We start from the raw sequence: 16,615 nt of genomic DNA, 5'->3' as shown, positions 1-16,615 counted from the left end.
CACAGTGCCCCGGTCTCAGAGAAGGGGCTCCGACAAGCGAGTGGAGGAGAGTGCGGAAAAACTGGTGGGGGGAGGTCAGGGCAGCAGCTGTCGCTGGGCGCAGGCCCCACCGGGAGGAACAATGGCCCCGGAATGCCAGGCACGCCACCAAGGCAGCTGAGCCTGCAGGAGCGGGTGGGGGTGGCGGTGGGCAGGCGGGTATCTGAAGGGCACCAGTAAAAATGGAATTGTCCGGGTGCTTCTGCACCCCACCCAGGCAAGGCAGATGACCAAGGGCTAAAAATACCAGGAGAGAAAAAGCCACCAAAGGGTTGTCTGGCTGCCTAGGGCTTGGATCCGACCTCTGGGCTCCCTGGAAGTGGGGAGAGCTTGGGTCCGGATCCCCAAGTCCTAAATACCAGGGCAAGGAAAAGCAGAGATGGAGTCTGACAGGCCCTGGCAGCGGGGCCCTGCAGAGCGACTGCCCTTCTCTGAGCCTCAGTTTCCTCATTTGGAAATGGGTCTCATAGTAGCTCCTTCCTCACGGTGTACTTATGAGGATGACATAAGATGACAGGCAAAGCACTCAGCACAGTGGGACCGCGATGATTTGATTTACTTGGGGCCCTCAGTTGGGCGAGCGCGCAGTGCAGCGGCTGGGTGGTGGCTGTGATGGGCAGGCCTGCTTTCCCCGGGCCTCGTTCCCTACCCCCAAGGATCCAGCACAAGCTTTAATGTCCCCTCCGGGCCCCAGCTCATGCCCGCTCACACTCAGCCAGCTGGTGTGTGTCTGTCCTCCTCTGTGAAGCCATCGCTGAAAGCAGGAACAACTCCATGAGTGAAATGTATCCAACAAGTGTCACAGAGTATCGTCCCCCGCGAGCTCTGCATGAGGGACCCCGAGGGTGAGGTGGGGCTGGAGTGCGAAACGAGGGTGGAAAGGTAACCGATCGTAACCACATACACACACGTGTGAACTCACGTGCTCTGTGCCTGGCACCGCGCAAAGCCATTTACATGCATTGCATGAGTGACCACGCGGAGGGCACTTGGAACAGCCCCTGGCAGAGTAAGCACGCGATAAATGTTAGCTTCCACCATTAGCACCCTGATTATCAAGATTTACCTTGGAAACAATCTCCTAAGGTCAGCACTTTGTTTCCTCCATTCGTCAAGTAAGGAATCTGAGGTTTAAGGTGGTTAAGTCCCTTGCTCTAGGGCCCCACAGTCAAGGCAGTGGAGGGGTTGACCTGGAACCCAGCTTTCAATCACTGCACCATTCTGGTAGGTCAGGGTCAAGTTGAAAAAGGTCTTCACTGTCAAGCCTAGGAGGAGATTTTCTGCGGCAGTAGGAGCATGGAGTGTTCTGGGACACGTGTGCGTCATCATCAGAGCTGGGCGTGGGGGGACGTATTTGGAGCGGGAGTGTGTGAAGGGCAGCAGGGGACAGGCAAGAGAGGAGAGGCCCCTAACCAATCAGGAGCTCCTGCAATAGGCCAGATCGGGGCAGGATGGGAGGAAATGGATTTGCAACTGATTTTAGAGGCAAAATAGACAGACTCTGTCGCCAATGAAGCAGACTAAAGATGACTGAGGATCTTGGTCTGGGTACCCAAGAGAGAGATGGAGTCGTTAAAAAGAAAGTGTTCGGGAAAAGGAGAGAAAATGAATTCACATTCGAAGATAGTACCCCCTTTACCCTCATCTTCCTGGACATGAGTGACAGCCAGCACTCTGGAATAAGAGGTGACATTTATGAACACTCGTTGTGTGCCCAACAGTGTCCTAGCCCTTTACATGTATTAGTTAACTTATTCAAATCTCACAAGAACGCTTTGAGGGACCACGAATGTCCCCAGTTCATGGATGAGGAAACCAAGGCACGGTCTGCGGACACTGCTTGCCCAGGCTGCATTCGATACACACGTGGCTGACCCGCCTCCACTAAGCACAAGGCTTGGTCTGCCCAGGTCTGACTTAGTACAGGAGCCGCCTCTCCCACTTGGCCATGCTCGCTGACGCCTGGGGGCCCTGACACAAGGAGATAGGCACTATCACTTATGACAGAGTCTATCAGCCACCCCACTTTGGGCTGGCAGGGGCTGCTGGTATGCCTTTGTTCTATCTGGAGACAGCTGACCTCACCACCACCCCTTAAAGGGGTATTACACCCCAAAGCAAACGGACTCACTAAGCCAGTTGCTTCCCAGGGTTTCCCAGTGAGCGCTTCTACGGCACTTCCCTGTGCCAGGCTCCGTCCTAAATATAAATATGTTGCTAGATTAACTTTTAATTTACCAATATTAATATGTGATCTCATTTGACCTGCTGAAGTGTTTTGTAAAACAACTGTATAGAGAAGGGGTTCCTTTTTACCTTACAAGGTAGGATACAATGGCTTAAACTTGAATTCAGGGAGCTGAAGAAGAAAAGGCTGCAAAGGAAAGAAATTTTTTCAAATGCTCCCAGCTGGGGCTCCCTTAAAACTTCTAAAAGGCCCAAAAAATGAAAAGATGCAGACTCCCACCTCCTCATATGAAATGAAAGATAACAGCTCGAAACAGCCAAACTGGAGGAAGAACATCCCGCAATGTCCCAGTGGCCCCACGGTGATTATTTTAATCCTTTTTTAAAAATACATCTAATCCTTTCTGAAAAAAAAAAAGTTTGTCATCGGTTTTCTGTCTTGTTCTTGGCACTCCTGCTCCACTCGTGCTCAAAGCGTGTATTAAATGTGCCCGCTGCGTGACCTGGCTCTGCCACCAGCCCCTCGTTCGTCTACGGATGGGAAGACGCACATCCCATCCTCGTCAGCGAGGTGAGGGCCAGGGACTTCTGGAAAGGACTGCAGGCACATTGTAGAGCAGAAAGGCCCAGGTGGCCAGGGGGACATGTAATGTGCCATCAATGTGAAAAAGTGTTATTTATATGTGCGTGTGTGTATGTGTGTGGTATGATGTTAATGTGAAAAAAAAAATGTATATTTGTGTGTGCATGTGAGGGGGCGTGAGAGGAGTTGGGAAATGCAACGTGGTATCCTGGAATAAATCCTGGACCAGAAACAAGGACAACAGTGGAAAAGCCAGTGAAATCCAGAAGGAGCCTAGAGTTTCATCAACAGTAACGTACTGTGTCTATTTCTTAGTTTTGACCAACGTCCCACAGTAACGGAAGATGCTAATATTCGGTGGAGTGGGTGAGGGGTATACGGGAACTCTGCAATTTTTCTGTAAATTCTAAAATTAAAATCTTATTTAAAAAAAAAAAAAGTCTGGAAGGAATTTTATGATGTTCCAGAATAGTAAAACTTACCTACGGTGCTAGAGGTAAAAAAAAAAAAATGGTTACTCTTGGGGGTGTTGACAGGGACAGGGTACTAGGGAAAGCTCTGGGAGCTGGAATGTCCTATGTCTGGATTTGGGGGGTGGTGACACAGTACATACATATGTAAAAATTCATCACACTGGGCACTTAGGAAATGCGCACTTTACTGCAGGTGTAGCTCAATTAAAAACAAACAAACAAAAAAACCACAATGAATAAAAACTCTTATCTGAAAGACTTCAAACCACAAACACTGGTTCCCTCTGGAAAGGATTTGGCCAAAGGGATAGAAAGGAAGCCTTTTAGTCACAATATTTCTAGAACATTTCAAACTGTTTAATGGTAAGGACGTATTCATTCACGTTATATTAATTTAACTTTTTTATGGACATGTGACATGCAGACAGAGAAGGGCACAGGTCGTGAAAGTGCAGCTCGATGAATCTTCCCAAACATAACACATCTATGTAACCAGCACCCGGATCAAGACACAGAACCCTCCGAGCACCCCGAAAGAACCCCAATTACTCATTACGTCACATTCTGATTTTACCGGCATTCTATATACAGCATATATATTTTGCTGAACCTGGCAACCGCGCCCCTAAAGGCCCATCCCAGCGACCACTTCCCATTGGCCTAACAGCACAGACTCCTGCAGGTCCATCCACACGATGTTCTGAGATTTAAAATGCTACCATTTACTTTAGAAAACTATCAGGAGCAGTGATCTGCAAAGCGGGAATCGAAGGCTTATAGAAATGCAAACGTCCCTTACCTGCCTCCTCTCATTCCAAGGCCGCCTTCTATCCCCTGAAAACGCAGTGACTCAGGCTAAGGCGTTGGATCCAAGTTCAAATGCAGGTCCTGACCCTGAGACGCTGCATGGCAGGCTCCAGATCGTCGTGGAAAGAGGACTGTCCCCATTCAAGGAGTCACCTCCACCTGGTTAGACCATGTTTTCCAGGCCTGGGAAATGTTAGAAACTCCCTGGTCCCAAGTGGGAGTTCCCAGGGTCTAACCGCCAAGCACCCCAAAACACAGGGGCTGACATTTATCCCATGCTCACGGTGTATTATCCGATTCCATCCTCCTGACAACCCTGTGAGGCGAGCGCAATTGTCCCCATTTTACAGATGAGGAAACTGAGGCTCAGAGAAAAGAAACCTGGGTAAGGCCACACAGAGCTGTCCCGCCTCAAACCTTGGCTCCTCCGAGTCCAAAACCCTCATCAGTCCCACTAGGCGATTTTGAGGAGAATCAAAAGCAAACATTCGTCCTGTCTGTCCTCACTCAGGCGGGAGACGGCACCTTGAGGGCTGCGGCCCTTGGTTCCCTGCCGCCTTGCTCCTGGGCTGCCAAGGGAGAGTCGGGGGCCAGTTAGAGTGTTGCCCCCCGGAGCGATGTTCCTCCTGCCTGGGCGGTGCGTCAGGTTTTCTCCTCATCCTCGGAGCCCGTGAACTTCCCCGGGCTTTCTCCGCGGGGTGTGTGTTTCCTCCTCACCCCTGCAGCGTGGACGTCCTTTCCATCCACGGACCTCGTTCTCGCCCCAGCTGAAGAGAACCTTCTTGCATGGCAGCGGACCCTCGAACACCCCGGGGCTGGCACCGCGCGGGTCCACTTACACGTGGGCTTCTCCCCTCACATCCCGCAGCCAGCCCTCCTCATCCGCGGGGTCCGCATCCGGGGATTCGACCGAGGGAGCCAGAACGCTGTTTTCGCATTCACAACCCCAGATTCGCCACTTTGCATCTGCGGTTTGTTGAATCTGCAGCTGTGACGGGCCCACCGCGGGGTCAGAGGTGACACCTAGCTTTTCGCCGGCAACGCCCTCGTTGTTCGAGGGTTAACTGTATTTGCTCACTTTCCTTCCGGAATGTTTATTCGCCTCTCTTCGTGATTCTGCTCTGAGATATTTTCTGCACATCATCTTTCTGGCCATTCTCTGGATTGCAACAGGGACGGACCATCATTTTTGGCAATTTGTCTGATTTTTTTTAGGTCCGAAATCAGGAAGTCATTTGGGGCGGTTTCATGTGCATGTCCCTAAGTTTTATTTGCTTTAGTTCTGTTTTATGTAGTAAACCAATAATTGGGCTTTGAAAAATAATCAAATTAATACACTGCTACATTTTCAAAATACATTATTGTGCCATATTAGTTAACATAAATTCTTACTTTTCTCAAACGGAAGCTTATTTTGCGTGTCTCCCCTTACCTGAGTGAAGCTTTACTGAGGTTCGTCAGGCCCTTAGAACAGGGCTCTACACATAGTAGGGCTCCAATAAATAATGTCCTTTGCATTTGGGGTCAAACTTAGTTAAAGCAGTAAACATCTATAAGCACTACCCTCCCCTCACCCCAGATTCTCCACTCCCCGGACTTTGTCCCAGCGCTCTGGGGATGGTTGGGGGGGGGGGGCTCCCCTTGGTGACCCAACCCATCGGCAAGGGGGAGCCTCTGGGTCTCCAGTTCGTTCATCAGAGCCCAAGGCCTAATCCATACCCTATGGGCCCCAAGTCCTGGCTACCATGAGGCTCCAGGCCCTATTTAGGCCACTATGTTCCCAGAATCCACACATGATTTCACTTAATCCTCCCAACAGCCTCAAAAGGGGAATGTACTATTATGGTCTCTATTTCCCAGATAAGGGAACTGAGGCCCCATGCCTCTCCCTACTGAACCATAAGCCCCCTTCTAGCACTCCTCCCAAAGGCCTTGTTTAATAAATTATGTCCTCAGAGGAGGGCCTAGCTGTACGGGTGCCCTTGAGGGACATACTTATACACCCCACTCACCTCTGGGGGGGTCCTGAGCCCATCCTAACCCCAGAACCAGGGTTTCTCCTCCCCCACCACGTCTCCTGTGGCTGCAGCAACCTTTTTGCTTGGCCATTTTTAGCTCCTGACTGTTCACACAAATGCTTAAATGAAAATCCATGATGTGCTTATTAGCTAGGAAAACATTTATTTTGGCGTTATCAGAGACTCTTGGCCAGAAAAGCTCTTCTCGACCTATGTGTGCTTGTGCATGTGCATACGAGTGTGTGTGGGTGTGTGTGCCAATATGTGCATGAGTGTGCATAAGTGCGTGGGTGTTTCATCTGTGTATGCGTGTGCATGTATATGTGCGCACCTCATGTGCCCACTTGAGTGTAGGTGTACACGGGCCTGTGCACGCACAGGACAACACATTTTTTGTTAGTAAAGGTTCTGTTAGAAGGTGCTTCTGGGTAGTTCAAACCCATGTGTGACTGGGGAGAGTGAAAAATCTCACATCTTTTTTTTTTTTTTTGGTCAGGGCATTAAATGGTTCTTGAGTTTGTGCCCCCAAATTGAATTTTTTTTCAGCCAAGAGGGGATGTGAGGGATGGCTGCCATTTACTGAGGACCTGACTGGGCCTCATCTCCTGTCACCCTCTGGAAAACCTCACAAGGAAGGTTTTTTTATCATTCCCGCTTTACATGTTCAGAGAGGGACTGCCCAGCCTAAGGGCTAACTCACTTCACTCCCCTGTCTCAAACTGCTGAAGGTCGAATAGAAATGTTCCAACAATCCCCACTCAGGCCCTTGGCAAGGTGGGGAAGTCTGCGTTGTTGTCATTAGTTTGTCCACTCAAGATCTTGCCAGTTTTTTTCCAATAACATCCCCGGCAGGTCCCAGCACATCAGAGCAACTGAGAACATATCTGTGCCTTGATCTGGTTAATAGAGTCTCCTTCTGGGGGCCGTCCAGGGGCTGGTTAGACAAAGGGTCCTGTTTAAAACTCCCTATGCCCGACCCCTTGCTGCTGGAATGACGTTCCAAGGCCATACCTCGTGATCCGTCCTGTCCACCTCACTGGCCTCACCTTGTGCCTCCAAACCCCTCACTCACTCAGCTCTTTCTGCTCCCCACAGGCCCCCAATTCACCCTCCTTTGACGCCTCTGCTGCCAGGAGCACTCTCCCTAGTCTCTGTTCAGAGAGCCCCCTGAGAACCTGTGAGGTGGCTCCCACCCATCGCTGGCATCTGTCTCTACAGAGGAGAAAAGCCATCTTGGGAGAGAGTAATAATTTAAAAATCTCACGTTCAGAGAGCAAGATGCCTTCTCCAAGGCCCTTTAGAACCTGGACTCTGGGAGCAAATGGGCCTGGGATCCACTCCCAGCTCCATCACTGCATGACCCCGGGCGGCTCACTTCCCCTATTAGCCTCGGTTTCCTCATCCTTGAAATGGGAACACAGAGGATAAGGTGGTCCCCACTCCGCAGGGTGGATGGAAAATTCGATATGAGCATGAATCGTTTGTACATGGTGCCTGGAGCAGACCAAGTGCTCTGTAAGTGAGTTATTTTTTCAGTCAACCAACAAGTATTTGCTGAGCAGCTGCTCTGTGCCGTCATGAGCTAGGAGGCAAGGAGGGAGCGGTGAGCAAAACTAAAGAGGACCCTGTTCACTGACACTGCCGAAAGGTAGTGAATGCCATAGTGTGTTAGGGAGTGATAAATGCTTTGAAGAAAAACAGAGAAAGGGATTGGGAGGGCAGGTAGTCAACGGCTATTTTAAAAAGAGTGGTGGAGAGGTCTCACTGAGGTGACATTTGAGCAAAGGTCTGAAGAAAAGAGGGCGGGAGCCTTGCGGATATCTGCTGGAAAAGCATTCCAGGCAGAAGACGCTGCAGGTGCAAAGGCCCTGAGGTTGCCCCGTGCCTGATATTGTTAGTGAATTTTGAGTCTCCTCTCCCCGCCATTCTGTCTCTCAAAACTGACAAGCACAAGTGTCGCCTGCCCAAGCTCTGCAGAAAGTGTGCAGCATCTCCCCCCGTGACCCAGCCGCCTGTCTTTTTAACCTTGAATGCCTTTGTGGGTCTCAAGTGTCGCCAGGAGGCGGGTGAGCTGCCCTGACTTCAGAAGAACGGCATGGGGTGGGGGGGCCTTAGGTGGTGCCTACCTCACCTATTACTGCCAAAAGTGGTCATGGGGTTATTTTTAAACACGGGGAGGAAGTATTTATTGTTCCAGCTGAGGAGAGTGGGCAGTCTGTGGGATTCTCCTGGGAAACCAGTGCTGCGTCCTGTCTACCATGGTGAGTATCGAGGGCCCTGTGAGGTAAGATGATGCTGGGTGGGCTAGGAGGGGACGCCACCTGCAAGCAAAGGACCAGAGCAAAGGCAGCGGGGTGGGGGAGGCGGCTTTTGAGGACCCCAGGTTCTGGTGAAGAAAGTGCTGCTCGCTGTGTGCACACAGAGGAACCCCAATCAATGCCCTGATAAGCCACAAATAACAGCAGCTCCCGGGACTTGCAAAAACAAAATAAGAGAGTTGGCTTTTTTATGGCTCGTCTACTGACCTCTCGAGGAATCGATAACTCCCAGGGCTTGCAAAATGGGATTGAACGCTTTTAAGGATCAAATTGTAATTCTCATCTCTTGTTCAGGCAGCTGGGGAAAAGATATTTTTGTATTCACCTTTTGAACTTGCAAAATTAAAACCTCTCTCCATGTATTGTTTGGTGAAGTGTCCCCCTCCTAAAGCAGGAAGCCCCAAAAATTAGGGTCAGCATAGGAGTGTGGTTAGGGGCACAGTCTCTGGAGTCAGACGGTCCAAGTTCAACTCCAGCTCTGCTTTTTTTGTGACTGTGTGACCCGACCCGTCTGAGCCTCAGTTGTCTCCCCAGTAGAATAGTGACGGTAAGAACAGCATCTGCTTGACAGAGTAGTTATGAGAATTGAATGAAATAACATCCATACGGTGTGTAACCGTCTGCTGTAACTATTTAAAGCCAGAGAGAATGGGGAGGGGGGTGGAATGTTGACTCGCTCTCTGAACTGTTTGCATGGGGTATGGCCAGACCATTTAGAAAGATTTTGCTGCCATTTGGATCTAGAAAGAATTGTGGGGGCAGGGGAGCGGTTAGGTTTTAACACCCTGAAAAAGTGCCATTTCATCTCAGCATTCCTCATGCTTGAGTGAGCCTGAATTTTTTCCCCTTCCAATCGATTTTCCTCCTGTGCGTTACGGAACTTTTTGTGAAATGCATCGGAACCAAAAGTGGCTGAACCCTGCCGGGGCTGATCCGAAAGGGTGGCCTCCATCCCCAGAGACACGGCTCCACCTCTTCCGGTTTTTAAAAAGAGCTGCTGCAGGATCCACAATCTCTCACGATCCACTAGAACCAGGGGGCCTTAGAGAAATGTCATCTAGTGTCCTTTTATCCTGCCAGCGTCACAGTTTTGAGACGAGTGTGGGGACTGTACCCCCATTCCACAGATGCGCAGCTGAGGCTCGCCCAGACATAGGGCCTGCTCTAGTTTTCTAATTTCCAGCTTCTGACTCTCCATCGCTGCCCCTTTTGTCCCCCAGGCACCCAAGAAAGCCAAGAAGAGGGCGGAAGGTGCCAATTCCAACGTGTTCACCATGTTCGAACAGACCCAGATCCAGGAATTTAAGGAGGTGGGTGCAGTACTGAGTCCTCGGCCTGTACAGGGACCCCTGGCCATGAGGGAGCGCATCCCCCCTTTCCATGTTCCCTGCGGGGAACTCTTGCTTAGAGGTCTTCATCCCCCACATCTCCAAGAGGCATTAACTGTCTAAAATATTATTTTTGCCAATCTGAGAGATGAAAAGCAGTATCTCTTGGATTTGAAATTTTACAGTCTTTGACTGTTGAATACCAGCTGGGTCTGAAACCCTATCACATTCTATGGGATTGTGCCTTATTAAACAAACCTAAGGACCAGTGAGGCAAAATTAAGCCACTGCCAGGAAGCTTAAGAAGGACAGACTGAATATTTTTTCCAGCAGTCATAATGGCTCTCACTGGGTCATCCACACTCCCACCTGCCCCCTCAGAGGAAAATATGCTAAAGCTATGCTGGAGAGGCCAGTGTGTTTCATATCAAAGGGGAACCCACTGGGGTTTCCAAATGGGACATGAACACTTGCGCCTTTTGTCCCCATTAACATTCGGATCACAGGAATGCCATGTCCCATAGGCCACCAGGGAAAGAGGAATTCCTGGGATGAAATGTCACATCTGAACTTGAAATAGTCACCTTCCAGACAGAAAAGTACACCACCCCTGCTCCCTCGCCCTGTCCCGGCTTCTGGAATGAGATCAGCTGCTGGGGGTGTGGGCAGGGGGTGCAAATACCGTCAGGAACCAGCTGCAGGAAAGAACTTGAAAAACGAAGAGATGACATGTCATTTGTAAAATACCTGGGCATTTACAAAGCTCTCGGAGTCTCCCTGCCAGCTAACGGGCAAAGATTACCAGCCCCATTTTATAGATAACGTGGCTCGTGAGTCTGAGGGGCAGGTGAGACCCCAGTTTTTGACTTTTTACAATTAACAGCTTTATACAGGCAATTCACTTACCATGAACTCACCATTTTAAAGTAACTGTACAATTCAGTGGGTGTTGAGTATAGTCACAGAATTTTGCAACCATCATCCCTATCTAATTTCAGAACATTTTTATCCCCCCAAAAGGAAACCTCATACCCGCTAGCCGTCACTCCCCACTTCCCTCCTCCCCCAGCCCCTGGCAACTACCGATCTATTTTCTGTCTCTGTGGATTTGCCTATTCTGGACATTTCATAGAGAAGGAATCACACGACACGCGGCCTTTTGTGTCTGGCTTCTTTCACTTAGCATCATGTTGCAGGGCTCGCCTATGTGGTAGCATGTGTCATTGTTTCCTTCCTTTTTATGGCTGAATAACATTCCATTGTATGAACAGACCACATGTTGTTTATTCATCCATCCACTGACAGACATGTGGGCTGGTCCCGGTTTGGGCTATAATGAATCGTGCTGCCAGGGGCGCTCGTGCTCGGGTTTTGTGTGGACAGATGTTTTAATTCTCCTGACTAGATAGATACCTAGCGGAGGAACTGCTGGATCATATGGTGACTCTATGCCTAGCATTTTGAGGAGCTGCCAGACTGCTTTAAATCTTTGACTCTGGATGTCGTGTCCTTCGATGCTCCTTGATAATCCCAGAAACTCACTTCCCGCAGCCTGTGGCCCCGCTTCTTAGGCTCCTCCCTTCCCCCCACAATTTCTCCCGGGCTCACCAGCCAACCACATCCCTGTCACAGGCCTTCACCATCATGGACCAGAACAGGGATGGCTTCATCGACAAGAACGATCTCCGGGACACCTTTGCTGCTCTCGGTAAGGCACCACGCCCTCCGGGCCCGCAGGAGGGTCTCCTCATCCCACGCCCACGAGGGGCTGGTGGTGGGACCCTGCAAAGGTGAAGAGTTTGTCATTTTCCAGAGAAACAGCTCAACCACAACTGGCCTTTAAGACAAATTTCAGCAGATAGGAAAGAAGGGCTTAATCTTCGTCTTCACATAGTTCTTTATTTTTCTTTTAAAATAACGTGTGTGTGTGTGTGTGTGTGTGTGTGTGTGTGTAATTTTGAATGCAATGCCAGCTCACAATAGGAAATTTGGAAAATTTAGAAAAGTATAAACATCGCCCATTAGGCCACATTCCCTGCTAATACTTCAGCCTCTAGGGTCTTTCTAGATATATCTGGGCGGCGGGGGTTCTGTCTTTTTTAAAATAATTGGAATCATTCTATCTTATAGTCAGCTTTCTAAAATTTAACGTGTCGGCAGTGTGGGCATGAGTGTGTGGAGCTTTTTCAAAATACGCACGTCTCACCTGTCACCACGCGCCACCTCTCGTGCCGCCAGGGCTCGGGGACACCGCGGACAGCGGCACTGGTCCCACGCTGCCCAGTCCTACAGAGTACTATTCATGTTCGTAGCCGCTGTGGATTTTAGTATTTAAAACGGAAATTCTCTTAAGAAGGGTTGTCTTTTTCTAACTTTCAGAAAGATGCTGTCCTATATGGGCTTGTGGCAAGGGCTGGAGCAGGTATAGCAGATCAGCGGTGGAGCGGGTATAACCTGAACAAGTGCCCTGCGGTGATTCTGACCTGCCTCTCCCGCCTCCGGCGGAGGAGGGCTCATTTATATGAGCATTCGAGTAAAATATTTAAATATCTGTATAAAATGTTCCAGGTTCTGAAGACGCTGTTTTAAAAATAACTAACCCCTCCCACATCGGATGTTTGGGCAGCTTCCAGTTGTCTGCCTGTTATAAATAACACTGTCAAGAACATCTTCTCCCTTGAATCTTTGGCCCCTCTACTCCGTCTCTGAATCTTCCTAGACTGGATTCCCTGAAGTGAAATTACGAGAGCAAATCCCAGTGTCCTAAGAGCTGTTTCTGTACCAACTGTACCAGCTGGAGGCCCTGAGTGTGTGTTTCCTGCCCTAGGGCGTGTGAATGTGAAAAATGAGGAAATCGACGACATGATAAAGGAAGCTCCAGGTCCCATTAACTTTACGGTGTTCCTAACGATGTTTGGGGAGAAACTGAAGGGTAAGCTCATGTGCATCTCTCTCTCTCTCTCTCTCTCTCTCTCTCTCTCTCTCTCTCTCTCTCTCTCTGTCTTCACCTTTTGGGGCGGGGAGAGTAAAAACAGCAGTTAACATTGCTCCACGGTGTATCCTGAGCCTGATCTCATGGTAGCACTGCATTTGCACGCATCACCTCATTTGACAGCATCCAGGAGGTGGGTTCTATTCCCATCCCATCTACAGATGGCAAACCAAGGCTTGGAGACAGAAAGTCATTTGCCTGTGGCCACACAGCTAACTAGTGTAGTCAGGATTCGAATCTCGATCTGTCTAAACCTAGATCCACGTTTGACCTTGGTTTTGCTCAGAAATAACTGGATTCTTGGCCCACTCTTTCGAAATATCAAGGCTAGATGCTTGGAGGAAGGCAGAGTCTTTCTCCAAGCAAAATAGCCTTGCTCTGGTCCCCCATCTGGGGGGACCAGGGACCTGTCCTGGGGAACCACAGTTTTCCCACCTACTCCTGGCACGTTTCAATCGTTTTCTGTTTCAGGGGCAGACCCCGAGGAGACCATTCTCAATGCGTTCAAAGTGTTTGATCCTGAAGGCAAAGGGGTGCTCAAGGCGGATTAGTGAGTGGGCTCTGTTGGGGAGGTTTTGTGGGGAGCCTTGCTTGCCATACACATGCCTGTCACCAACGCCTGCTCCTCTCTCTCTGCAGCATTAAGGAGATGCTGACCACGCAGGCGGAGAGATTTTCCAAGGAGGAGGTAACAAAGCCCTTTGGACATTCTCTGCACCCCAGCCCCTGACATTACCCTTCTGGGGACTCCGTCTGTCTCTCTCTTGAAACACCTCTGACCCCGCACTCAGAGAGAATCTGCTATTGTTTACCGGGCCCTTATCTCACTTCATTCTCTCAATCACCCCGTGAGGTAGGGGCTAGCAGTAGTGTCATTTTATAGATGGGGAAACTGAGGCCCAGGAAAGCAAGGTCATTTGCCTAAAAGGAAAGCAGTAATGATAATCCCAGGGCCTGGATTCCAGCTCAGGCCTGTCTGGCCCCAGGTCTACCTTCCTCACAATGCATGGAGCCCCGAGGGGGTCAGGGCGGCGCGCAGGGAACCACGTGCTGCTGTCCGGGCCGTGCGCCGCACAGTTCTCCTGGATGCCGTTCGGGTAGTCTGCATCGTACACTGTGTATTGGTTGCGACTGTTTTCCAGCAGATGGCAGTAAAGTGCCTCGTTACAATTTTTTTTTTTAAAAAAAAGAATCAGAATATATGACTTTTTTTGGCAGGTGGCAGTAATGTGCCTGGAGGAGGGGACACTTATGCTAATTCGCCAAAGGTCCTGTATGAACAAGCAACAGTCTTGTCAATATTATTATTGAACCTCAGGGAGTCTATAACCCCTCCCTCCTCAGGCTTGATGTTATCAGGTTCCACATTTCACTAAAAATTTTATTTAGATTTTTCCCTCCAAAACTCAATTAAAAGAGTCTGCCTTCACTTCCTACCAGCTTTGTGACTTTGGACAAGCTACTACTTAACCTCTCTCTGACTCAATTTCCTCATCTGTAAAGTGGAGGCAGTCACCGAACCTACCTCATAGTACCTTGTGAGGATGAAATGAATTAATACGTATTAAGTGCTGACACAGGATAAGGCTAGCTGTCAATAGTCAGTATGTTTTTTTTAACTAATTAGCCAATACTTCTAAAATGTGGAAATCGCATGTTCTTTTTAAAATCAAGATTTCTAGTTTCCCCCCAAAGAATCGGCTTCCCTCCGAGTCTGACCTGCTTGCCTGTGTGGCCACATCCAGCTGGCCCTGAGCAGTTGTCACCTCCGCGGATGGGCTGTGTGTCTCCATTTAGCCGCAGTCCCCACCAGGCCCACCTTGCTCCCTTATACCCCCACCCGGCCCCTCTGCGCACAGGAGTTTGCAATCCTGCTTTACCTGTCATTGCTCGGGTTCCCAGAAACGTCCCTGCAGGGCGGCCTTTGGGGTCGGCACCTGTGGAAGGAAGGGCAAGGAAGCAGGAGGGCACAGAGGGAGACAGTGGCCTGGGATTCAGGCCCAAAGAGTGTCTCTGTCGACGCCCCCTGGCGAGAGGTCCCAGGGCAGGCCGCACCCTAGTCAGGTTGGCTGTGGGCTGCCCCAGGAAGGGCGTGACCTCTAGTCCCACATCTCTGCAGCAGGTGGGTGACAAGGCCTTTCTGGAGGGGATCTAAGTGGCGTGTCTCTGTATCTACCACCCCCACTCTCCCTGATGACCCTATCCCACCCCACCCCAACTGCACCCCGGCCCCCAGGCCTGCCCCGAACACAGCCCACCCTCCCACTTCCTCTCCCACCATCCTCAGCACGTCCCGCTGGCTCATTGCAGATTGACCAGATGTTCGCCGCCTTCCCCCCCGACGTGACCGGCAACTTGGACTATAAGAACCTGGTGCACATCATCACCCACGGAGAAGAAAAGGACTGAGGGCGGGGCCCCTGCCTGGCCTGGGCTTGTCTTTGCAGGGGAAGGTGGCCTTTGCTCTCCTCTCACTTCGCCGAGTGACGCCGCTACCCGCGCCCCTGCCTGCTCGCTGTGTGGCTGCCTCATTTACCCACCTCCATCTTCGCCGCAGCCGGGGGCGCGTGTAGATGCCACGTGGCCACACACCCCGCAGATGGAAACGCATCCGGAGGCCGTGCTTGAATAAACAGGTCACACACTCGTTCAGTGTTTCTCTGACACATGTGCTCTGAGTAAGGCAGCCCTTTGCTAGTTCTCACGAAGGCAGGGCCTGAGTGAGTCATGGCCCTGCTGTTGTCATTATTAAATCTCAGTGACTCTTTATTTAAAATAGACCTTTGCAGCTACTCAGGACAATGTCTATCAAGGGCCATATTTTACTGGAATGTGAACTAGAGGACCACAGCCCCCTTCTTCCAAGGAGCTCAGGCATTGGTGGGGCCCAGCTGCCATGACATCCTTTCCTTTAGGATGCCACTGGAATGTTCCTCCCGCAGAGGTGCTTAGATAGGCCCCGCGATAATGTAGCGATAATGTAGGAGGAAGAGGCCTCACATGCATGCTAACAATATGGCTCATTTTGGCAAAAAAAAAAAATAGTAACTGTTCATTGTAAGAGGTTAATTTCTAATTTTAGATAAAGTAGAATTTGGCTGTACCTCTCTCCTGGCAAAGTGGGGGAGGGGTACTGACTTCTGACCCTGTCTGAGGTCCAGGTACTAGGCCTGGGCATGAACCGACTCTTGCTTTTGAGCAACCAAAGTCAGTATTAAAGCATTCAATATCTAAAGCTGTAAGAATTCCAACTTAGGAAATGAATGGGTTCACGTAACTAAGAAGTTTGAGGGCTTCAGGCATAGCTGCATCCAGGAGCTCAAACGGTGCCAGCAGAACTGAGGAGGCCTCTCCGCTGCTCTGCTCTCCTTCATGTTGCTCGGTTCTCAGGGGCCGAATGTCTCCCATCTATCCCCTCAGTGATCCTACTGGAAAGGAGGCACCTTCCTTTCTCCCAGCTCCACACAAATCCGAGAATAGGGCCTATGGGGTACCTAACCAACCCTGAAAGAGATACAATGCTCTGATTGGCAGCGCTGGGTCACGTGATTAGCCCTCATCCTGGGACTAAAATCAGCCCCTTCCTGAGCCACATGGCTATTCCTCAAGAGAAGATCCAAGTGTCTTTCAGGAAGAACGCGGAGCAGACCTCAGGCACTCTACATTCTCAAGAGAATCCCAAGAACTCAGGACACAGCCAAGGCAAATGGCATGATGGGAGCAAAGAGTCAACACGGGGGGTGGAAGTGGCAGCTGGGGTCGCCTAGAAGGAATGAGGGGGTCCAGGCAGTTGGAACAGCTAGAACTGGAGTGGGTCTTCAAGGCTCAATAACAACAGTGCCCCTACAGGAGGGGCTCAGGTCAGCCCCC

At 50.3% G+C, this 16,615-nt stretch overlaps 2 protein-coding genes across 2 annotated transcripts in view; one reads left to right on the top strand and one right to left on the bottom strand.

Annotated features, from left to right (window-relative positions):
• Positions 1 to 5,603, bottom strand: part of CUX2 (cut like homeobox 2) — a 330,271-nt gene extending 324,668 nt beyond the window's left edge. Inside the window, exon 1 of the mRNA XM_016149701.2 lies at positions 4,082 to 5,603. The gene's annotated coding sequence lies outside the window, so the exon portion shown is untranslated. The remainder of the gene's footprint in view (positions 1 to 4,081) is intronic.
• Positions 5,604 to 8,240: 2,637 nt separating this feature from the next.
• Positions 8,241 to 15,392, top strand: MYL2 (myosin light chain 2). The gene is made up of 7 exons (XM_016149689.2): positions 8,241 to 8,368; positions 9,646 to 9,735; positions 11,386 to 11,461; positions 12,581 to 12,685; positions 13,217 to 13,295; positions 13,385 to 13,433; positions 15,056 to 15,392. Exons 1-7 carry the CDS (start codon positions 8,366 to 8,368, stop codon positions 15,152 to 15,154), a joined length of 501 nt encoding a protein of 166 aa, XP_016005175.1. The 5' UTR covers positions 8,241 to 8,365; the 3' UTR covers positions 15,155 to 15,392.
• Positions 15,393 to 16,615: the final 1,223 nt, after the last annotated feature.

The sequence above is a fragment of the Rousettus aegyptiacus genome, unplaced genomic scaffold, assembly GCF_014176215.1.
Source record: "Rousettus aegyptiacus isolate mRouAeg1 unplaced genomic scaffold, mRouAeg1.p scaffold_m13_p_5, whole genome shotgun sequence".
Taxonomy (NCBI): Eukaryota; Metazoa; Chordata; class Mammalia; order Chiroptera; family Pteropodidae; genus Rousettus; species Rousettus aegyptiacus.
This window is presented reverse-complemented; position numbering and strand designations above follow the sequence as displayed.

Excerpts from the sequence above, each read along its gene's own strand:
- MYL2 (XM_016149689.2), top strand. Across the intron at positions 9,736-11,385 it reads AGATCCAGGAATTTAAGGAG|GCCTTCACCATCATGGACCA; the intron begins GTGGGTGCAGTA and ends TCCCTGTCACAG. Across the intron at positions 11,462-12,580 it reads GGACACCTTTGCTGCTCTCG|GGCGTGTGAATGTGAAAAAT; the intron begins GTAAGGCACCAC and ends TTCCTGCCCTAG.